Source organism: Rhinolophus ferrumequinum, chromosome 7 (genome assembly GCF_004115265.2).
Source record: "Rhinolophus ferrumequinum isolate MPI-CBG mRhiFer1 chromosome 7, mRhiFer1_v1.p, whole genome shotgun sequence".
Classification (NCBI taxonomy): Eukaryota; Metazoa; Chordata; class Mammalia; order Chiroptera; family Rhinolophidae; genus Rhinolophus; species Rhinolophus ferrumequinum.
In genome coordinates, this window is record NC_046290.1 from 34,789,907 (window position 1) to 34,814,190 (window position 24,284).

General features: G+C 43.2%; 1 protein-coding gene across 1 annotated transcript in view; it reads left to right on the forward strand.

Moving 5' to 3' along the window:
• IL31RA (interleukin 31 receptor A) overlaps positions 1-7,075 on the forward strand; it is a 52,358-nt gene extending 45,283 nt beyond the window's left edge. Inside the window, exon 16 of the mRNA XM_033109803.1 lies at positions 1,410-7,075. Within this exon, the coding sequence (XP_032965694.1) occupies positions 1,410-1,880 (471 nt within the window). The 3' untranslated portion in view covers positions 1,881-7,075. The remainder of the gene's footprint in view (positions 1-1,409) is intronic.
• The last annotated feature ends 17,209 nt before the right edge of the window (positions 7,076-24,284 follow it).

Below are 24,284 nucleotides of genomic sequence, written 5' to 3' on the forward strand. Positions count from 1 at the left end.
AAACACTCCTGTTTTTGTTGAGGAAATCATTGAACAGGCTGGTTGTGGGAGGTGGTCGTGGGCGCTGGAGGTATGGAGCCGTGCAGGGCTGAGCTTGTACAGGGTTCCCACAGACAAAACTCAGCAGTAAAACTCCCCCAGGAATGGCTGGCAGATGGAATCAGCCTTCTTGGAATGACACTGACCTCATCCTTTGGACAAGAGAAAAGGGCTTCACCAGGTTTACAAGGACCCAGTGTGTGCTGGGCATGGAACCGGTCCTACAAAGGATGCCCTGGAAGAAAGACGCTGGCCCTGCCTTTCAGGACCTGACTGTCTAGTTAGAGAGCAACAGAGCCTGACTATAAGATTTGAGGTCATTTAAAATACAGCCAAGAGCAAGTTAATCTAGAGACCACCTGGAGCCTCTGAGGGGCCGCTGAAGTGCATGGACTGGAGAAGTGCATGGTCCAGAGACTGGAGAAGGCTGCCTCACTTTGTTTTTATCAGATTGGGGAAGTTATAATCACACTCTAACTGGCAATGGGTTTTTTTAGTGAATTAATCATATGTAGAAACCTCCTTTTTCATAAGTTTTTAAATTGAAACTGTTCTGAAATTTTTACAGTTTAGCTTCTTGCTTACGTAGAAATAAGCCCAATCAAATATTGCCTTTAAATCCTTACTATTGAAATATTGTTTCCAGTATTTCTTGATGCAGGAATTTTTAATATTGGCCCTCTTTCAACTCAGAAGTCTCTTTTTAACATGGACATTTTTATTATTTATTTTTGTTTTTGTTATTTTGATTTCTATTTTCCTCTCTCCTTTATCAGTCCTATATTACATGATCTGCTTTCCTACTTATTAAAAGTTATTAAGAGAGTAAATGAACTCATAGGCACTATTGTCTGATGTTTAAAATGCTTTCGCAGTAATCTGTCGGTCTGGCCTCTACAGCAAACACTTACTAGTCGCTTACTGTATGTCAGGCACTGGGCTACGTAGGCTCTGGTGATACAAAGTTTACGAAGACAAAACTGCCCCTGCCATAGGGCCACCTTCGATCTCTGGTGACATGGGCAAGTCATTTGTCTTTATGATTATGTTTTTGCCATTTGGAAGAGTTCTAATTTTCATGCTCCCATCTCAGCTGGGTTTTTGTGAGCGTACAGTCATGTGGAAAATAGCCTTGAGCTCTCTAAAAGAAGAAATTATTTGAGTACAATGTGTTCTTTCTCAGGAAATGGGCCACTCTTGCCAAGCTCCTGTTGAAGGGCATGTAGAGGAGATTGGCCACCACTTCTGGGAGGAATATGGGGAGATGGTCAACAGGTGGGGTATTGGGTGTCCCAAGCCCCATGAGCTTTTGGTTACATCATATGTAGCCCCCCAAGTGACCATTGGGGGTGTCCCTTTCTCTTTTCCAGGATAAGCTAAATCTGAATGAGTTTGATGAGTCTCTGAACACGGAAGAAGACAGGATTCTAAAACTATGTTCTGCCCCTAAAGACTTTATTGACAAGTTGGTGGTGAACTTTGAGAATTTTCTAGAAGAGGTTTCCACAGAGGAATCTGGAAAGGCTCAGGAAAACATTTTGGCGGGGGAAAAGAATGAATACGTGACCTCCCCCTACAGGCCTTATTGTCCCCCCGAGGAGACTTTCGTGGAGCCCCCCATTTCAACCGAGATTCCATACAGAAAATTCCAACACCTGTATTCTGGAATGCTAGAGGAAACCTTCTCAGAAGCTGAAGAGCTTGTCTATTCTGCTCAAAACTTAGGGCCAGATTATCTCTGTGAGGAAGACGCACCAACTCCATATTTGAAAAATTCGGTGGTATCCAGAGAATTTCTCATGTCTGAAGAACTTCCAGACCAAACCAAGAGAGAAGTCTAGATGCCACCATGGCTGGAATCCCTCTGTGTCTCAGTGTGGGTGACTCTTGCAGAGACCGTGATATCACAACTTGGACAGAAGAGCTTCCTTGGTCTTCTCCCCATCCTGCTTGTGTTAGAGAAAATCACTCATGCCCCTGAACGGCTAGTTGAGCTTGGTTAGCACAGACATGTAACTTGCCTGAGAAGAATAAGGAATGGTGATAAACCTGCGCGCTTTGCACAGGAAAAGCAGTTTATTTTCTTTTGTTCAGATAACAAACTCTCACTGAGGCCTCTGACTGATTAACTTGGGGGACAGTGGACCCCCTGCAGTGGATGTATCTGGCCTTCCCAATGAATTGGGTCACGGTCACAGCCTTTGCTGGGGCTACTCTTCAGAGTTCCATCAGAGACTTTCCCCGTTGCCAGAGGACAGTTGTTTAGGTGGCACTTGGGCAGTCTGATGGGAGGGGAGAGCCTCTCTCCCTTCACCTTGATCTCCTCTGAGCTCCCAGACTCCCCCTTTGAACTCAAATCTTACTCTGAAATCTTACCCTGAAATCTTACTCGTGAGATTATGTTTCTCCATGAACATATGGCAGGAAGTGGAGTGGCCTGCGGTTCCTCATTACCCTCATTAAATCTCAAGTGTCGCAGCAGCACCCCCACCCGCTAGGAGCTCTTGCTCCTAGTTCATAGCACACTGGCTGCTGGTAAATGCAGCACTGAGGGAGGGCCTCCGCAGGGTGCTGGGGAATGGACTGCAAACTGGGCCAGCAGATCGGACCCCCTCTCCAGATCGTTGCCCAGCCCTGCAAATAGTTCCTGGAGGGAGGCCCTATCTGCCCCTCTGTCTTGTACCCAAAGTTGGAGGAGAAAGGCACCAACACAGCAGTGGTTTCCATACTTGTACCTTACGATGACTCAGAGCCCAGGAATGCTGAATGAACACACTCTTCAAAGGCATTCCCCAGAAGCACCTGAGCAGCACCTGGGAACATGCAATGATTAGCGACTTTGCTGCTCCAACACCAGAGCTCCCCTGCCTTTGCCTGAGCTGAGCACAGAGCTTATGACAATCAGTGGAGCCGTTAGCCTAAGTGCTGACGGCAGGATTCAGCTGCCTGAGACCCAGGAACTTAGGAGTGGCACTGGGCTTGTACCCTGACCACAGTGATGTCAGATGCCTTCCTAATGTGTGGCTGTGACTCATCTGGCCACTGGGGGAGGTTGTTGAGAACCTGATGAGATGGGAGAGGCCAGGCAATGAGTGATGGATGGCCAAGGTGCCACGCCAGAAAGGCTGATGGTAGCTTTTTCTAGGAGAGGTTGAGAAGTCAGTACTTGTATAACAGGCATGAACTTCACAGGCCACCAGCTCTACTGTGCAAAAACATTGCTTTACTTTCCTATAACTAAAATTTCGAGCCCAGGCCCCTGACACTTTGAAGTAACTACAGCCCAATTTGGTGACGGCTGCATCCTGACCGTGGGCACACACAGGTGGGGCTGCTCTCCCTCGTCTGCAGCACCCCCATCCCCCATGAATTCTTCACTCCTAGTTTATAGAACAGTGACTACTGATAAATCAAGGAAAGAGGAAGGCCTGGGGCAGGGCACTGGGGAACGGCCCCTTTGTCTTGGGAGTAGAAAGGGACCAAACAGAAGGTACACACTGGTTCCCGGCTGTGTTGAGCTCCCTACCCTGATATCCACCGGCCCACTGTTGTGACTTGGGCACTTCTATGAGATTGTGTCCCCCAGAGTTCCAGATGGGCCCTTTCCACTGCTGCTGTTGGATTTGTGAACTTATAGAGAGGTTCTAGCCTTGTGCCCACACTGTTCTTCTCTTTCCTCTGACCCTCTGCCTACCTGCAGCTGAGGGATCTTCTCAAATTCTGTATGAGGTGGGTGGTGGGGGAGGGAGTGCCTGGAATGTGTGCTAATCTTGTCTGTCTCACACCTGGATGAGGCTTTTGAAGCTAAAATCCAAGAATGTGATGGCTTGGCAGGAAGAAGGGGTCCCAAAGGCTCCTGTGAGTGGGTTTCAGAGATGAAGCTGTTACCCTCTGCTCTCCTTCCCTTAATCTTTCATTAAAGCCTGCCGTGTCTTCTGACGGATGGTTTGTGAGTGCCACACTCCTGGCCCTTCCTGTTTCATTTCTTCTTCCCTTTTCTCGCTTTCCTTCCTGCCTCCCGTCTTCTGCTTTTTCCCCACCACACCCAGCAGCTTCTCATCTTTTTAACTCTTCCTTTTTTTCATTTATTTTTTCCCTCTTCCCATCAGCCTCCTTTGATCATTTTCCATATTTACTTTGCTGTCTTTGAGGGCTGGGAAACTGGGGCTCTGTTTTGTTCTAGAGGGATGGACAGAAGTAGCTTCACAGGAGTCAGCGTTTCCTGCCAGTAAGAGGAGCAGTTTTCCCAGGAACTCAGAAGCTCGTTCAGCAGCCACACACTGCTCTTTAGAGCAGATTCACAGGACACAAGCCTAAAGGCTCAGAAGTCACTGGTGACCTTCCTCTCCTGGGATCGAGTCACGAACTGTCCCCATTCCTGGCATCCTGGGTTGCGTCTGTGGCCGGAGAAGGCCATCTGCATTCTTTCTGTTACTGTCAAAGAGCCATCAGAGGACACAAACAGGAAAACTTGTGTTTTTGCAAGATAATTACAAACTGATAAAATTCCCGTAAGTTTTCTGGGGCTCTGGGAACTATGCAAACAGCTACGTGAGTGCCCTATGGATGGCCTGTTTTGTTTTTTTTTACAACAATATCATAAAATTTAAAAGAGCAGCAGAGACTCCAGTCTGTGGATTAAAAAAGGTGATACCTTCATTCTGGTTTCTCAGGAGGCAGCAGTAAAACAGTAAAAACATTATGCAGGGGGCTTTTGAAAGAGGCAGGAGATGGGGAGAGGTGAGAAAGGAGAGGCTCCTTTCTCAGCATGGATCCCAGTGAACTGCTGCTGCCTCCCGCTGTGTGGGGAAAGCCTGTCTGCCTGCTGACTGTGTCAAGGGAATCTGTCCCCCTTTCCAGCCGTCCTTAGTTACTTCTGCTGCTGCAGCCGAGCTCCAGCCAAGGGTTCAGCAAATCGGCCCTCGGGCCAAATCTGGGCCCTGTTTTGTAGCGCCCATGAGCCAAAAAAACAAAATCAAAGGGAGAATAATGTTTAAAGACATGTGAAAATTCTATGGAATTCCAATTTCAGTGTCTATAAATGAAGCTTAATCGGACCACAGCCCACAGTTTACACATCATCTATCACTGCTGTCCCCCACAAAGGCAGAACTGAGTAGTTGTGACGGAGGGTTTCTCTCCTACAAAGCCCCAAATGTTCACCATCTGGCCCTTTACCAAAACAGTTTGCTGTCCCCTGTGTAACCCACAGACATGAGGCTCTTACTGCACTGTGGTGGCCCACGAAGTGTTTTAACATTGAATTAGCTGGCATCCAATGGGTAGAAACCAGCAATACTGGTGATTAGCCTACAAGACACATAACAGCCCCCCAGACAAAGAATTATTTGTCCCAAATTGCCAGTAGTGTGAGGTTGAGAAATCCTGGCTGAATTAACCTCTGTCCTGGACGCACAGCACGTTCCGTGGGTGAGTCAGCATCCATAGATAGATGGCTCTAGGTGTCCCTCTGTTTTATTATTTATTTTTTTTGGTAAGTTTAAAATTTGTTTTGGACTCAACTTTGCAAAACTTCGAAATAGCAATTACTTATGCCATTTTCAATTTATTACGGCTATGATCTGTGTGTATTTATATACATTTCCATCGAATTGCAAGTTACATTTTATTTTTATTGTGTTTCACTTATTTCACATATAAAATCCCATGCATGAACATTGTTTATAATGGTAGCATTTTGAATGGCCACTCAGAACTCCACAGCGTGCCTGTATATTGTGGTTTGCTGAGGCACCCTGAGTTGATAGGATTGTTTTCAATGTCCTCCTCATACAGAGAGCAACTTAGATAAACAGTTTTGTACAAAATTTTCTTTTCTCATCTTTGTCCTAATTCCTTGGGGCTCTTCCCAAAGGTGGATTTCCTGGATCAGAGTTTTACAGTTATTATCACATATTGCAAAACTGCCCCCCAAAAGGCTAAGCTCATTTGCAGTAAAACCAGAGATGTCTGAGACATCCTTTGTCCTTTTCCACTGATAATCAGGTGTTTACTGCTGTAACCGGATTTTGTTCATTTATGGGGGTAATGAAACTTCGTAGCTATCTGTGCTGCTTAAATCATTGTGAAGCTAATCATTGTGTATTTTTCTCTCTGCATGTCTGCCTGTTGACATTACAGAAGCTTTTACTTCTAAGCTCCCGGGGGCATTAAGAGACCCGCTGCTAGAAGTTAGAGGCACTCAGCAGGGTTTTAGAACAATTGGTGAACTTATTTGGTTGACTGTTTAAAATATGTGGGTTTTGCAGGGCAGTTTAAAAGAAAATTTCACACGGATGTACTTTGTTAATTATTTTATGTAAATGTTAATTAGCGACAAGGCTTCTTTGTAATCAAAGTGTGTGGTGTTCTGTGTCTTGCACAGAATGGGGGCAGGAAGAACAGAGTATGACAAAGGTGTGACAAAAGGTCATCAGCAGTCCTTGCTCCCTCTGCAGCTTTTACCAGACACTGGGGTCAGGAGGGAGTTTTCTCAGAAGCACAAACAGCCCCTCATTATGTTTGCAAAAGCCTTGAGGCCACCTTTACCCTCAGCACTGAGCTCCGTCCTGTCCCAGATGCCTGCCTGTGCTGGTGAGAAGGGGGTGGGAGGCGAGGGGAGTAGCTGCAGGAGAGCACAGAGCCAGCAGTCAGCAAGCCTCAGGTGGTTGATCCTGGGAGTGAATCTAGATGCATGTACTGCTGACTGCACATGAAGGAATGGAATTCTCTGTCCTGCCCAACTTCACTCTATGTGTGAGGTGAAACACCAGGAATGTATCCTGAGACCTGGACTTTGAAATACAAATCAAAATGTGCAAACCAGACTGGACATGCAGGATATTCCGAATGATTATCACAACGAGGAGGACAACCCAGGGAACCATCTCTGTAGGTCGAGCATGTTACCTTTCCCGTGTATTGTTCAAACACGTCACGCAATATGGAATGCCTGTGCATGAAAGTCCTGTACTCTAAAGTAGAATATGGAAATATGGTTACTGTGATGGGAATCGCCTTTAAAACGCTTTATTATAAAGGCATTTGTATTTTGATCTTTTGAATAATAAAGCAGTAATACCATTTTTATGTAATTCTGTGCTTCCCTTTTATTTTTTTATTTTTTTATTTTTTTTTAAATTTATTGGGGTGACAATTGTTAGTAAAATTACATAGATTTCAGGTGTACAATTCTGTATCACATCATCTATAAATTACATTGTGTGTTCACCACCCAGAGTCAGTTCTCCTTCCATCACCATATATTTGATCCCCCTTACCCTCATCTCCCACCCCCCAACCCCCTTACCCTCTGGTAACCACTAAATTACGTTCCCCAGATGAATTTTCAAAACCCCTTGGCCATCTTGTGGTTACTGATTGTTTTCTAATCCCCTCACCTTCCTCCTTACCCCCACCCCCCCCGCCCATCTAGCAACCCTCAGTTTTTCCTCTTTGTCTCCAAAACTGTTTCTGATTAGTTTATTCACTTATTCTTTTCTTTAGTTCCGCATATAAGTGAGATCATATGGTACTTATCTTTCTCTGTCTGAGTTATTTCACTTAACATAATGTTCTCTAGGTCCATCCATGTTGTTGCAAATGGTAGGATTTTTTCTTCTTTATGGCTGCGTAATACTCCATTGTATAAATGTACCACAGTTTCTTAATCCAGTCATCTACCGATGGGCATTTCGGTTGTTTCCATGTCTTAGCTATTGTGTATAGTCTGTGCTTCCCTTTTAAAGCTGTACCTGCTTAGATGTTAAAAATGAGACTTCAAAATGTAACTGTCCACTTTGTTAGAGATCAGGGAATCTCGTGACTGTGGAAAACCCAGAAGAGCTACGCGTGACCAGGAATCAGATGTAGGGAATCCTGCCACACACCTCCCACCAAGGATGCACTTGGGACTCACCCCTGAGCTCTCACTGTCTTCCTATTTCATTCCTCAGGGCAGCATTTTCAAATTCCTTCCAGCTCTTCAAGTTCCTTTGGAGTATCCCCTCACTGGCTCTTAGCAGATGACGTGGTCCCCACTTCATGGAGGATGTGCCACCAGCTGGTCTCTCTTCTCCTCTTCCGGCCAGACTTCTAGGGAGTCTCAGAGGTGGAGACAGCCCTGCTCGTGTCCATCCAGCTGCTGCCTCTCCTGTACTTTCAGCTTTTCCCTCTCGAGCGACTCCTTCCCCTCCACTTCTAGACATGCTCAGGTCACTTTCATCTTAGAAGAGAACAAAAGGTGCTCCTCGATTTCCATCTCTGTCTGACAGCCCGCTGACTCCACAGACCAGCCTGTGAGTGCTGAGTGTTCCACATTCTGTGCAGCAGCTTCTCCAGGGAGCTGAACTTTTCCTTCTTTCATTTTTACTTTTTTGGTAGTGAGACAATTTCATTGCTAGCACTTTCTAGAGGTATAGAAAGCAAGCACTTCAGAGAAGACAGTTTTGGGAGGGGAGCAGACTAGCCTCTGAAGTACCCAAATATGTCTCCCTGCTCACTGGGGCTAAGCTCAGCCTGAAACCTGAAGCACATCAGTAAGGCCTCAATCTAAGCCTTGCTCTCCATCTGTTAACTTTCTCCTGAGGTGCAGCGTTTGTCTACTTCTCACTGTTTTTGGACCATGGACTAGCCTTGTCTGAGACGAGAGTCCAGTGGGAGCCAGATAGTAACCAAGCCCACGCTGAGATCAAGATGTCCTCTTATTGCTAACGAAGTTGCCTGGCGGCCCTGGTCCGATGTTTGGCCCAGTGGGCTAGCTAATGGTCACCCCAGAATTAGACACACTAGGTCAGAAGCCCGGTTGGACTCCCACAGGCCTTGCTCTGCAGGGATAGGCCCCCCCTCCTACGGGGCAGAGAGCTGACCAGGGCACATCATCTTCCAGACAGGCTGGCTCCCAGACAGAAGCCTCAGAGAGCAGACCTGGGGGCTGCCCTCGGCTGGCTGTGCCTGTGAGAGCCCTGTCCCATCAAAACCACAAAAGCAAGGCCCTGTGAAAGGAGAAAGGGCATGTGGGGCCAGGTCCAAATGAACTTCCGTCTCAGTTCATAATTCCAAAGTGTTAACATGACATTTAGGACAGTGCAGGCTCAGCATTCTATAAAAGCACACCCCAGTTTGTGGGTGCCAGGGTGCTGGTTGCTCAAAACCACAACGTAATACTTACACACCTCCGAGCTTCTTTGCTCCAAATCTTTTTTCCTAAGAAACAACCCAAAGGATGGAAAGCACTTCCAGTGGCCTTTCCAAATAAATAAGTATTTACTTAGATGTTGAGCTGAATGTTTTTTCTGTAAGAGTCAGCATGTAAGTCCAGCCCCTCCCAATACATGACTTATTAGTCAGCCTATGTTGTCTTCCAGGAAAAAAAGTATGAGTTCTAGGAAAAAGGGCAGGCTTGCTGGTATTGATTTCCTGATGGTAAGATAACAACAGCCTTCTAGGCTGACAATTCCAATCTCATGGGTTGGTTTCCAAGAACATTTTATACTTTTAACCAAAGGGAGAGTGCTTCATCCAAAGGCAGTGTCTCTTGAACTCAAAGAAATATTTTCCATTATAGTTCACACTTCTCTCTCTTCCCCAGATAGCAGTCCCTTTGCTATATGCCCCCTGCCAAAAAAACAAAACACAAGGAAAAAAACAAAAAACACCAAAAAAACACCCCCCTCCAAAAACAAAAATTTCTAAAGAGAGCAACTCCAAAACAACAAAATGAAAGGCTCCTACTGTCCAAATATCATCTTTGAGTCCCCCTGCCCCTCCTTGGTCCCTGAAAAACTCACTGGCTTGGATACTGTACCTCTTATGCTAGGATATAGAATATCTCTGGCTGAGTGCATAACTGAAAACCCCTGCTGGCATCTAATTGGGAACCGTTGTGAAGGCCAATATCTTTAAAAGGGAACATGGAGCAGAAGAAGGCAGTGCTGTTTCCTCGGAGGCAGGGTGGTTCCAGGTGGAAGGCTCAGGAGTCAGATCCCGTTGTGGGCAGAGAAGCAGGGCAGTACTCGCAGGGCTGACAGGACCCAGCCCACAGTCCAGTGGAGCCTGGCTGTTAAGTGGGATGCACAGACAGGGAATCTCCATGGGTCTTTGCTGAGTTTGGAAAACGGGGTCCAGGGGAGCGAGTCTGACCCTTTAGGTGAGTCTGCCTCCGACATCACCTGGGCCCCTCCTTGCACATCTCCCACTCTCACTACAGGCCCATAATGTCAGAGTACTGAGTGCTGCGTCTGTGCAGGTGGTAGAGGGATGGTGTCTGAGGTTAGTTTCCCAAAACCTAAGACACAAATTCAGGTGTTAACTAATTTATTATGGACTTGTTCCCAGGAGAATCTGGTAAAGGAGTGAAGGAAGCAGAAGCCAAATCGGGTGGGATTTCAGACCAAGTGCTTGGAAAGCAGCCCAGACTGATTCAGCCAGGGACGATGGAGGTAAGTGACTGGGGCCCCAGAGTGTGTCCCAGCCAAGGTAAGGGGCCTGGGCCCTCCGTCATTGTTAAGTGCTTCCCTCCCAGGCATTTAACTTCCAGGCACTTTTGACTCTGTGTGTGGAGGCCCAGGAAACCTGCCCCCCCCCCCCCCCCCCCCCGCCCCGCAGCAGGAAACAAAACTCCAGATGCTAGAAGGACGAAGGACGGGAGGTACTCTGGGAGGGCTGCCAAATTTAGCAACTAAAATTGCAGAGCACGTGTTTATTTAACATGCACCAGGTACTATGCTTTGTGTGTTTTCAAACGTTGTGTTATTTAATATTCCCCTGGTGGCCGTCTGAGGGGCAGGCTCCTGTTTTTAGGGTACAGCTGGGTGGCTTGGAGCCTGAGCATTGTAGTGGGACCTGCTTCCAGCGCCAGCTTTGCTGCTTGCACACCTGTGGCCTTGCATGAGCTCCTCTGACTCCCTAAGCTTCAGTTTCTTCGTCTATGAAAAGGGGAGAAATAATACCACGTTTCCCCAAAAATAAGACCTACCCCGAAAATAAGCCCCAATTAAGATCATCAGCCAGATGGACTCATTTAGTACATTATGACGATGTTCCAGAAGAAGATGACATGACTATATTTGAATAAATGTAGATTGTTGTACATGAAAAAATAAGACATCCCCTGAAAATATGCCCTGATGTGTCTTTTGGAGCAAAAATGAATATAAGACCTGGTCTATTTTCAGGGAAACACAGTAGAGTCACGGCACACGCTGAAAGGGAGAGTAAATGAAGTAATGACTGTTCTGAGCTGAACACAGTGCTTGGCACAGAGGCAGTGCCCAGGGAATAACAGATCTGCTTATTGTTTTGTTTTGAAAAATTGTCATAGTATTTTGAATGGGGGGCAGGCTCATCCTACAAGAGAATAAATGGCAAAGGATGTTTTGAGAAGTGAAGAAAATTTAAACAACAGTTCTTGCAGTGATGAAGGAGTCGTTTTACATTCGAGGTTGATCAGTCACCAGGCTGGTCTGCCCGAAACATTCGGTGTGGAGGAGAGGTAGGCAATGAGGTTTCTCCAGGGCAGGGACTTCCAGATGAGTATGACAGAGGGGAGGACGGGTACTTGCTGAGTTTTGGTGAGGGTGAAAGCAGACCACACTGAGAAGGGGGGAGGGTGTTGGTTATTGAAATAGAGGCCTTAGTGAAGGCAAGGTTTTCCAGTGAAACTATCAGAGAGAGTTGGGAGCAGGGGGCGTTTGGAGAGTGCGATGCAGCCTTAGTGACTTGGAGGTGCTGAAGTGTGGAGAGTCAAATTCAGGGTGTGAGGAAGGCTTGTGTGGCTGAGGGGACTCAGAGGAAAGGAAGTTCTCTGGAAATTTTGTGGTCAGGGAACTCAGAGGCCACATGGGTTGTTTGCTTCAGGCCTGAGGGCCCTGCCTCAGCATATCTTACGGTTTTTCCTCTCACTCGGTATTCTTCAGATCTTGAAAAACAATTACTGATACCTTCTTTGTAGGAAAACTGAGAAAAACGGTACCACCTGTACTTGTGATTCTGAAGCCTTTGCCTCTAGCCCAGCTATCGTTTCCGTTCCGGACTCGTCTGTTCACGTGCGATGCACACATTTCTGAAGCCAATTGAACGTGGACGCCCCCAGTAGTCTCTTCCTGCTTCGGCTGCCTTTCCTCTTCCACTCGGTAAAGCAGCTGGAATAGATCATGGACTGATGACCCTACCTCGTTACCACCCTTTGCTGTCCATTCCTTTCTCTGTGTCTTCCTGACATAGTTCCAGCCTTTATAGCTCTCCCTGCACTACAGCAACAGCCTCCCCACTGCTCTCCTGGCCTCTGTTTTCACACCCAAGTATTTCTCCCCCTTGAAGGCAAAGTGGTCTTTTAATGGTTTAAGGTATATTCCTGCTTAGTTGACTTAAGTGGCACTGACTTTCCGTCAGCGTCTCCAGCCCAGGCTTCTGCCATGGCCCTCACCGCCTGGCTGTACCGGAATGGCATTCTTAAGGCAACCTGGGGGAGTTTGTGCACAGGCAGGAGATACTCCCTTGTCCTTCTCTGCCTGTTGAACTCCTTGTAAGATAACATTTGGTACAACTATGGTGGAATCTTTCCTACCTCCCGATAATCAAAACTCCCATCTGTCGTCTGTTCTTCAACTGATATTCAGTCTTCCTGAGATATATTAAAGAAAAACTTAGAAATCCAGGTTCTGTGTTCTTTATTCCTACTTTCCATATAATTTTACTAACATTAAATGCCATTTACTGAGTACTTAACTATGGACCAGTCACTATGCTAAAAGTTTTATGCATCTTATTTCATTTAAGCCTCACAGCAACTCTGTGAGCTAGGTTCAACTATTACTCTCATTACAAATAAATAAATAAATAAATAAAAATGTAGTGTTAATAAGAAGATATTGCCCAACGTCATAACATGTGAAAGTGATGGAACCAGGGTTCAGTAAAATTCAGGGCTCTCTGAGAAAGCCGTGTTTTTAATAGACTTAATGCCTCTCTCCATCTTCACAATTAATTTCAGTGTTTTGCAGAGTGATCAGGAGCTCACATGAATTTAGTTTAGGAGTTTAATAGTTTCAGGTATTATGTTCAGACTTTAATCCATTTTTGAGTTTATTTTTCTGTATGGTGTAAAATAGTGGCCCAGTTTCATTCTTTTACATTTGGCTGTCCAGTTTTCCCAAAACTGTTTATTGAAGAAACTGGCATTTCCCCATTGTATATTCTTGGATTCTTTGTCATAAATTAGTTGACCATATATGTGTGGGTTTATTTCTGGCCTCTCTATTCTGTTCCATTGATCTGTGTATTTATCTTTATGCCAATAACATACAGTTTTGATTACCACAGCTTTGTAATATAGTTTGAAATCAGGGGTTGATGCCTCTAGTTTTGTTCTAATGATTACTTTGGCTATTTGGGGTATTTTGTGGTTCTCTAGAAATTTGTTCTATTTCTATGAAAAATGCCATTGGAATTTGATAGAGATTGCATTGAATATGTACATTGCTTTGGGTAGTTATGGACATTTTAACAATATTAATCCTATCAATTGATGAGCATGAAATATCTTTCCATTTATTTGTGTCTCCAATTTCTTTCATTAATGTCTTATAGTTTTTCAATGTACAGGTCTTTCACCTCCTTAGCTAAATTATTTCTAAGTATTTTATTCTTTTTGATGCAATTGTAAATGGGATTTTTTCTTCTCTTTCTGATAGTTTGTTGTTAGTGTATAGAAACACTACAGGTTTTGTAAATTGATTTTGAATCCAGCAACTTTACTGAATTCATTGATTATTTCTAACAAGTGTGTGTGTGTGTGTGTGTGTGTGTGTGTAATCTTTACACTAGTCTATATATAATATGTCATCTGCAAATAGTGACAGTTTCATTTCTTGCTTTCTTATTTGGATGACTTTTTCTTGTCAACTGCTCTGACTGGAACTTCCAATGCTATGTTGAATAAAAGTGGCAAGAGTGGGCCTCCTTGTCTTGTTTCTGATCTTGGAGAAAAAGCTTTTAGCTTTTCACCATTGAGTATGATGTTTGCTGTGGGTTTGTCATATATGGCCTTTATTATATTGAAGTATGATCCCTCTACCCACTTTGAGAGTTTTTATCATAAAAGGATGTTGAATTTTGTCAAATAATTTTTCTGTGTCTGTTGAGATGATCATATGATTTTTTATCTTTCATTTGTTAATGTGGTGTATCATATTGATTTGCGTATGTTGAACCACACATGCATCTCTGGACTAAATCCCACTTCCCACTTGATCATGGTATATGATCCTTTTAATGTATTGTTGAAGTCAGTGAGCCAATATTTTGTTGAGAATTTTTGCATCTCTCTTCATCAGGGATAATGGCCTGTAATTTTCTTCTAGCGTCCTTGTCTGGTTTTGATTTCAGAGTTATGCTGCCCTCGTAAAATTAGGGGTGTTCTAGCCTCTTTAATTTTGTGGAAGAGTTTGCAAAGAATTGGTATTAATTCTTTGAATGTTTGGTAGAATTCCCTAGTGAAGCCATCTGGTTCTGGATTTTTGTTTGTTGGGAGGGTTTTGATTACTGATTCCATCTCCATACTAGTAATTGTCCAGATTTTCTATTTCTTTATGATTCAGTCTTAGTAGGTTGTATGTTTTTAGGAATTTATCCATTTCCCTCAGGTTGTCCAATTTGTTGGTATATGATTATTATTGTTGTTGTTATTACAGGTGAGGTAAACGAGAGTCCCAGAAGGTGAGTGAGGTTTGTCCGCCTCTGAAGCCCATACTTTTCCTAATGGGTAACCTTGCATTGTTTGTTAATTTCTGTGTGTGTCTATCTGTGTAATTGGGGAGGATTGAACTTATGTGGTATGTGAACCGAGCTGTTACTGAGAACCTGGGGAGTGTCTGTGGCCGTAGTCCCACATTTTCCTACCTCCTCTGAGTGCCATCTTCCTTGATGCTGTCCACAAACAGAAGCTCAGATGAGGCCCGGTCATGGCATGGCAATATTCTGGGGGAGTGTAGGCAGTTGATGCTGGAATACAGGAAGGACGGATGAAGGCAGATATTGATTGGGCAGGGGTATTGACTAATTGTCTTAAAAGAGGAACAGCTATGTCTCAGCTCTTTGCCATTAGTGGTTGCCTGGAGACATACTTGTGAAGTTCCCTTTATAGTCACACCCTGGAAACCCTCCCTTGATGTGGCCACATGCTCCCTCGCTTGTAGGCTCAGGCAGAGGCATGGCATGGGCATGAGCCCCTGAAATCAATAAACTGACCTCCCCAGGATTGAAACTTGCCAGTGCAAAAGAGGAGAGATGGGACCTGGTGTTATAGGCCAGGGACCTAGAGCCTCAGGCTTCCCTCATTGTCTGGAGTCTGTCCCTCCTTGGACATGTTATCCAAGTTAGCTTCAAAAGTAGGGTCACCTCTCATTTGCATCCCTGACTTATTTACCCAGATAAACCTCCTTTCCCTCTTTCCTGATTGGCAAGGTGGCCTGTGAAATATCTCATGAGCTGTCTTTACCTTCCTATTTTCCCTTGGTCTAAACTCCCTTCAGTCTTCATCAGCATCAGAGACACTCTCCGTATCAGTTTGCCATCCCAGGCTTTATTCTGTTTAATCCTCACTCAAGTGCTAGAATAATTTTCTCAGAGTCATCGCATTTGCCAAGCTGGAGAACCGACCTGCTGCTAATCTCATGTGATGATAGAAAGCCCAGGCCCGAGTCGGCTACACCATCCCCACGCAGGGTGGGGCCTAGGGAAGCACCTGCTCACCCCAGGGTCACACGTGCACACTCAGTGCCTCCTTCAGTGCTGGCCTCATCCTCATCCCAGTCTTGTCACCAAGCTCCTGTCTGTCCTACCCACTTCACTCTGCTATGGGAGGCCCTGGGGAGGCCCTGTGACATCATCAAATCAGGACACTTCGATTATCATGGGATCAGGAGAGAATCTGGTACCTGCAGAATTATTCGCACAAAGCCTCCTTGTCTGGAAATGGGACTGGCTTGCTTTTCATAATTCTATTGGAGAAGAGAGAAACCTGCTCCCTGTTGCCTAAAATTGAGTAAAAATGTTGCTATTGCATGTGTGCCTTGAACCTTCCTCAATTGAGGTCAGAGGCCTAGGATTAGATGTCACCTCAGGCTTTCCTGTGTCTCTCATGAGAGACCATCTCCCCTCTTGCCCCCTCCTTCTGCCCCTCAGCACTTGAATATGGATTGCAGATCAATCTGACTGTGGTCATGCAGAGAGTAATGGAAATATGACAGCTGGGGGATGGATCCGTGATTACTCGAGGAAACCACACTTTTGGGCAAGGCTAGAAGCAGGGCAGGTAATGTCTGGGTGTTGCTCAGAGAGGTCCACAAAAATTGTTTTGCTCAATTCTGAAATTTAAATCTCATGACAAAAGTGTATATAGTTTAATCTGATCCAGAAAACCGAGGCAACATTAGTTTGAGAACAGTTGTCACACTCTGGTCCCTCTTCTTTTCACCAGGTCATGCCCGTCACTTCTTCAAAATTCCACAGAAAATTATTTTCTTCCAGGAAGGCATGCCTGATGAATATAAAATGAGTGTTTTCCCCAAAATCATTTCCCTGAAAAGTCCCCTAATTGTAATTCCTTACGAAGTTTCTCATATTGCATGTTCTCTCTTGATTACTTTGAAAATAAAAATAAAAATGTTTGGGAAGGACGCATTCGCCAAAAAGACCTCAATCGTGCTAGTTTGGGAGGCATGTGGCGACCACCAGAAGAATTGCCAAAAAAGGAGCCAAGGCAAAAAACAAAGATTTAGTAATTCCTTCTGTGGTATCATCTCAATATTAAATATATTAGATTTCATAGTATACGACTTTTTAAAGACCCATTTAAAAAGGACAATGATAAGAAATTATGTTACAAAGATGATACATACACACTTCTAAGATAATCGGGGGGAAACTGTTACTATTATACAAGTGGATACTTAGGGCCTGGAATACTGTTTCTAATGACAGTGTCATCACTCTGTGTCTCAAACAACTAGATGGAAGTGACAGGGACGAGCTCTGGAAAACTGTGCCGATTCAAAATGGGAATCTGGTGATAACCAGGAGAAACCCTGTTGTCCAAGGGCATACGAAGATTTGAATAGAATTATTTCATAAGGTCTGAGTGATAAAACATCAATATTCTATGTTCCTGGATTCTATATAGTCTGATTTAGAATATATACTACAGGTAGACAGCTGACTATTTAATCAATGTCTCTAAAGTTTATACATTCAAGTTGTCCCAAAATTTTTCTTTAGGGTTTTCTTGTTGAGAAATTGGGGGATCCATATATTTGGGGCTGCCTTATACTTAAGCCCAGAAGTAACTCTGGTTTGCATGGCCTGTATCTATTTGCCTTTTCTGACATGTTCTTTTGAGTTTATTTCATCTTCCTTTCCAGACCATCGCTTCTGAGGGCAGGACTGTCTCCTTTTTCTATTATAACCTCCTCCTGACCAATCGAGTTTTTTCCTCTGATGGTGTCGGAAAGTTCACTGTCTGCTCATTTTCTTGTCTGCAGCATAAGATTGAACAAAATGATCTTAGGGTCAATCCTGGCTTTAATTTTTTTTTGAATTATTGTTTCTTGACTCACTGAGTGTATATGTTGCTTTAAAAAAGCTTTTGCCCTTTGTGAGGGTGGGTGTGAGGTGGGGATGGGAATCAGGAAATCCTTTCATGTTGGAAGTGTAGAAGAGGGCAAATTTCTGACTGTCCATGGTGCTATGTGACTGGGCAAAATGAAACCTGAGACACATGCTAAAAATCAAAGAATTTATTAAAAAATTTAAAAATCTGTTCTGTCTACGAGGTCTGACAATTAAGTTCGAGAACTCATCCTAGAAAAAGTGCTACAAACCTCATTGCTGAATATCACTATAGTCACCTTTGAAATACTCCCCTTGGGAAGCTATGCACCGACCGACTCCAGTGCCTACTCCACCCTTTAAAGCAGTTATGGAACTCTTTTTCTGGAATGGCCATCAGAGCTGTCATCATATTACCCTTGATGTCCTGAATGTCATCAAAATGTCTTCCCTTCAATATTTCCTTTATCTTCGGGGTAAAGAAATAAATCACTGCGGGCCAGGTCAGGTGTGTAGGGAGGGTGTTCCAATACAGTTATTTGTTTACTGGCTAAAAACTCCCTCACAGATAATGCCGTGTGAGCTGGTACATTGTCGTGATGCAAGAGCCATGGATTGTTGGCGAAAAGTTCAGGTCGTCTAACTTTTTCATGCAGCCTTTACAGCACTTCCAAATAGTAAACTTGGTTGACTGTTTGTGTAGTTGGTACAAATTCATCATGAATAATCCCTCTGATATCAAAAAAGGTTAGCAACAGCGTTGCAACAATTTCGTGAACTTAATTGTCAGACCTCATGTTCAGCCACACATCTCTTGCTATAAGAAAGATTTGACACACACACACGCACACACACACACACATACACACACACCAAGCACTGTGCTAGGTGCCAGGGACTCGGAAATGAATAAGGTGGGGAACCTGCTTCCAGGGGGTTCAGCTCCTAGGCAGCGAGAGACAGACACTGGCCATTTGTTTGGTTTCAGGATACAGAAGGCCTTAACTCTTAAAAAAAGGGGGTGGGGAGGGGAGGTGAATGGAAGGTGTCACCCAGGACGATCTGTTTGAGTCTATTCTTGGTGAGTAGCTAAGAATTTTCCAGCTAAACAAGGAATTTTGCCAGAATATTTTAGGGGAGGAAATAGTATGTGTAAGGCTGGGAGGTAAGAAGAAACATGGTAGGTTCCAGGGACTAAAGAGTCTATATCTGGAGAGGAGGCTATGAGGCTGGAAAGAGAGGCACAGCAGGACCAGGAAAGAGGATGGAGCTGGAAAAGGAAATGTGGGCAGTACAGCCAGAGTAGCTGGACAGCAGCAGGCCCTTTATGTTGCTAGTGCTGCCCCCTAGTGGACGGGCAGGAGCTGGGCGGGGGCAGCTGAAAGCCACATTGAAGGAGCAGCCCCAGAGGTAGACAGGCTGAGATGGGTACGTGCACTTGGCAGCCGACTGGGGACATGTGGCAGAACCACCTGGGCAGGAGGAGTGTGATGTGAGCACTCAGAAAAGGTGTCCTGCCCCTAGATCCTTTTGTTACCGGCTGCAATGGGCCAGATTCCACCATTAGAGGATCTTTTCTTTGGTCAAAGAATGAGACTGTAGGAGTTGTGTTCAAATGCATTCTGCTCAGGAAAGGACACATTTACCTCCCTTTTAGGTGTTACTATATGTGGTTAGAGCAAATGGACGTGCTGCGGGGGAGAGGGGTGGAGGGAAGGCTTCACAGCTAATTCAGATGAGGGCATAAACAGGGATCCAGATTAAGACACACTGATCCGGGTTCAAGGCTCAGGACACTTTGAAGGGAGTCGTTGCGGAAGGGAAGCTTGATGAGACTAGATGGTGGTACGGAGGCAGGGAGGATGAGGGGTAGAGAAACTTGGAAAGTTAGCAAAGTCTGGGAAACAGAAGCGCATTCCTGTACAAGCTGGTCTCAGGCATCCCAATCATCAAGGTTTTTGTCACAAGTAGTTGGGGACAGTTGGTACACACAGCGTCGGCACACATGGGCTTTGGAGTCAGGTTAGAGTTGGAACCTCATTATGCTATTTGTCAACCATTATGATCCAGGTGGTTCAAGCTCTCTGAGCCTGAGTCTGTAAATGGTTCTGGTATTTGCCACGTAAGAGTTTTTAAGGATTTAATGACTCAAAGTAGATGGTACTTGTTTACCTTTATACACCCAGCACCAACATGTGGCCCCCAGTAGGTGCTCAGAAACATCTTGGACATGCAGGGAACAACCCTGCACCCCAGAAACATGAACATTTCTAGTCACAATTTTAAAACTAGAACTTAGACTTCTCAGAGGTCCTTTCCTAGGCTCTGACGCTGCTGGGTAACCCAAGTATGTGTAAGTCTAGACTGAACAACAGGCAAAATCCACTTTGACCTGGAGCCAAAAGTGGTTGCCCTTTCCTTCTTTGAATGCTTGTGCAGAATTGTTTTGTCAGAATCTCAGTGTCTTTGAGTATCTTTATACTTATTCTCTCTTAGGTCATTCATTTAAAAGCATGATCCCTTTCCTGGAAGTATATAGAACCAATTCCAGAGAAATTTATATTAATTCATTTTAAAGCGATCGCTAGTTAGTCCAGGCCTTTTCTGGCTATCGCCAAAACTGGAAACAACTTCCTGTAGGGACAGAATCCAGATGTGTACTTACTAGTTGTATCTTGGACCCATCATTACAGTTGTTCTAGCAAAGGGGGCCTGCACTGAGTTAAAAGGTGTTTGAGCAAGTGTTGTGGGAGACAAAGTATTTCTGACCGCTTGTTATTACTCGGGCTACTCTGGCTTGAAAGGACTGCCCATGGCCGTGATGATGAGGCAGCTGGAGTCAGAAACCTTTGATCTGAATTTGGTTTCCCCCTCACTTTTATTTTTGTGTGAGAATGCCCACTATGTATCTCACCATGTTATCCCAGTAAGATTCCAATTTCATAAAGTGCGTAAGAACCATGTAAGGGGGTATAATTCTTACTAAAAAATGTTCAAGAATGATAAAAGACAGTTCTACTTATACTTTCCTATATACAAAATGACATACCATAGTCAAGGAAATGTAAAAGAATCAGGTTTTGAATATCCAGATTTCTAAAACTAAGCTATGCCTTCCCATCTCTTTAAAACCTTTAGCAGTTGGGAGAGAAATTACTGTAAAAATATATGAACACTGAATTTAAAGGCAGGTTTTATTCCTCCTGGGAGATAGAAGTGTTTTAAGCTGTTGAGGAACCAAGTAGCCTAAGGTCTTTTTAGGTAAGCCGGGAGACGACCTAAGTGAGTAGCGACAGGAACGTGAGCTACTTACCTGGGACAGTGGTCGGCGCTTCCCTCTGCTTCCCCGCACTTCTTTTTCTACCTCACTTCTCCTTTCCTCTTACTCTTCTATTCACTAGCCAAAGCATCAGACTTAAACACGTACATATCAGCAGTTTGTTGTACTGTACTCAGTTTTATGTTTGTATTTTGAAAGCATGGAAGGAATCATTTATATTACTTTAAAAAGAAAGAAGTTTAAACTGAAAGTTAAAACCGTTCCTCTGCCTCTGGGCGACGGAAACAGAATGCTCTGAGGGAGCTCTGTGATCTTTTCGGAAAAGGGATGGACTGAATCCATAATATAAATTTGGGTAAAACAAGAGGGACCACAAAGATGTCAGGCGGAGCCTAAGAGCCATAACCAAATAGCTTTCAAAGGAACACATGGCCCAAAGCCAAGGTATTATTTCTACAACCTTTAGCTTATGTGAAGGGAAGGTTAACGTGTCTGGTTTGTGGATTCATTTTTGACTCCCTGCGTATTTTAGGAAAAATCACAATGTGAAGATGAGCAGATCTAGTAGTTCAGATTTCTTCCAGGTGGAACTGTTTAGTTTCATACACTCAGCAACCTCAGGGGTATGAGTGAAGTGCTGTGTATCAATGGGCTTCATGCCTCACTGTGACAAAGATGAGACTCTAGAGTGCGGGCACAGACAGGCCACAAGATGGCATAGCACTTCTGTACTTGGTTGGCCCCTTGTCAACACAGTAGGAAAAAATCCACTGGGAGCTACAACGCTAGGATTCCAGAACTCATCTTAGTAAATAAATCTGGAACACAAGTACATGAATTTGCCATCTCTAAGTCCATTCTATATGTTACGAAGGTGAAGATAGTGTTATCAATGTTCTTCTAAATCCTATTCCATTATGCTCGATGAGCATTTGAAAAGCCATGGAACCCTCGTAATATATGTAGTTTCAATCGAGACCCAACACCAGTAGTGATACTGTTACCTCAACTATTGTACGTAATGAAAGCAAACAGTAGTAACACACAAAAAATCTGAACAAGAATTTATTTCTTAAACTTAAAGGATTAGAGCTGATATATAGGAGAACATTTACGGTAACATTTAGAGTTATGTCAACATAAAAACAATAGTTGTGGTTACAATTAGCACATGCAATTCACTACAAAGATAAAAATACGTACAATACTCTCTCTACACAAGTGAAGTCTTCTATACGAAGTTAGATTAGGTGGGGGTAAAACAGTAAGTGAACTTGAAAGGATTACACTTACAAGTAAATGGGACATAGCTGGGATACAAAGAGGAGACATACTTACTGCTAATTACTGTACTGCAGTACTAGCAAATTGCACACTTATTTTTAGAGTATATTATTCAACATATACATTAAGACTAAAGAATTTTCAAACATCTACCTTTTAAAATATCCCTTTATTTCTGACACATCACATTTTGATATTCGTGTAACAGCATTTGAAACATGTAATTACCATTCAGACAAAGCTTGTGTTTAAGGGATAAAAAGATCTGGAACATCTTACCACCACTGGCCTTAAATGCATTTTCATCATGACCTATCAACTTTAAACAACTGGTTAATGAAGTTAAACTAACCTGAAGGACCTAATGGCTACAAAAAGCTCTTAGAAATGTAGGAACAAAAGGGTAACAGAAGAGCTCACCCAGCACTGCCTTTTTATTTTTAATGCAATATATACTAGATTATCATTATGCTAATACACATACTAGTGGCATATGATGAAAAAATATATTAGTCCAAAAGATACTATATTTGGCTTTGAAAACTTTTATTTTGACCTATATCTGAATAGTTTATAATCAGTCTAAAAAAGAACTGCTGTCAAGGACCAGTCCAAAGAAGAATTAAGCTGTAAGTCTGCTAGTTTATACCTTCTTTGAAATCAATGACAATGCCCAATTTTAGTCTAAAACTAAATACCTTGCCATTTTATGGCTCCATATTCTCTTAATTTACAGAAAAGTGCAAAAAAAATTTTTTAAAGTAATCTTACCTAGGCAATAGAATCAACATGACCTACAATAGAAAGCTACCCCAATAATTTTTAACAATTGAACTTTAAGTTTTATGTGGCTTATTATTTTAACATTTTAACATTATCAAAACAGAACTGTACGGTTTAGAAATTTCTTCAACCAGAGGAGAATAATGTGGAATACAGACATACCTCGTTTTATTGCGCTTCACTTTACGGCGCCTCACAGATACTGCATCTCATCAATATCCAGGCAAAACCCTCCACTAGCACAAAGATTACAACTCACTTAAGGCTCAGATGACGGTTAGCATTTTTAAAATTAAGGTATGTACATTTTTTTTTTAGACATAATGCTATTGCAGTTAATGGACTACAATATAGTGTAAACATAAATTACACTGGGAAATCCAAGAATTCGTGTGATTTGCTTTATTGCGTTATTTGGTTTATTGCCATGGTCTAGAACCTAACCTGCAATATCTCTGAGGTACGTCTGTGTAACAAAATGAAAGAGCTCTCCTACTTGAATTATATTTGGTCAACATAAGCCAGTTAACAGAAATATTTTAGGGAATGCTATATAATTATTCTACCTCTACATTTATGTTATGATTTTAACTAGTTAACTGTGTTGGTTAAAGAAAAGACATCTTCCAAAATTTGTTTGATTTCTCTTTATAAAACTATTTTAGATGTTCCACTTTAAATAGGACCTATCATAAACAAACATTTTAAAAGTATAATTCAACTTAATTGACCTTTAACTTCACTGAGCTAGGGTTACTGGATGAATTATTGTGTAAAATCTCTTACCAAGGAATAAGGTTGAAATTCAATGAACAACTAGGTAGAGAACAGATAGGAAACCAGTATGTGTGAGTGATTTTGCTTTTTCCCCTGCTTCTCCTCACACATTGATATGTTCCTTAGTGATGACTGATCCACGTTTAAAAAAAAAAAAAAGATTTAATTTTGATTTTAATGGGTTTGAGAATAGTTTTCCAATAGTTATTCAGAATCATGCTTTGATGAGGGATAGGAGTAGGATACCAAAGACACTGGTGACTAATAGTCCAATTACAACAGCAATACATATCATTAGATGCTTATTATTTTTTTTAGTCCTACAAGAGGGCAACTGTACCAGAAGCTATGAATTAGGTTTGTCCGTGAAGAGGCTTTCTGATGTGCTAGCATTACTTTAAACTCCACTTTGGATACTAAAGATTTAATGAGTGATAAATTCACTAACTTTTAGGTGGACTAAATGTCACATAAAAAACCAGGATTTGTTTCTCTGCCCACCTAAAATACAATTTAA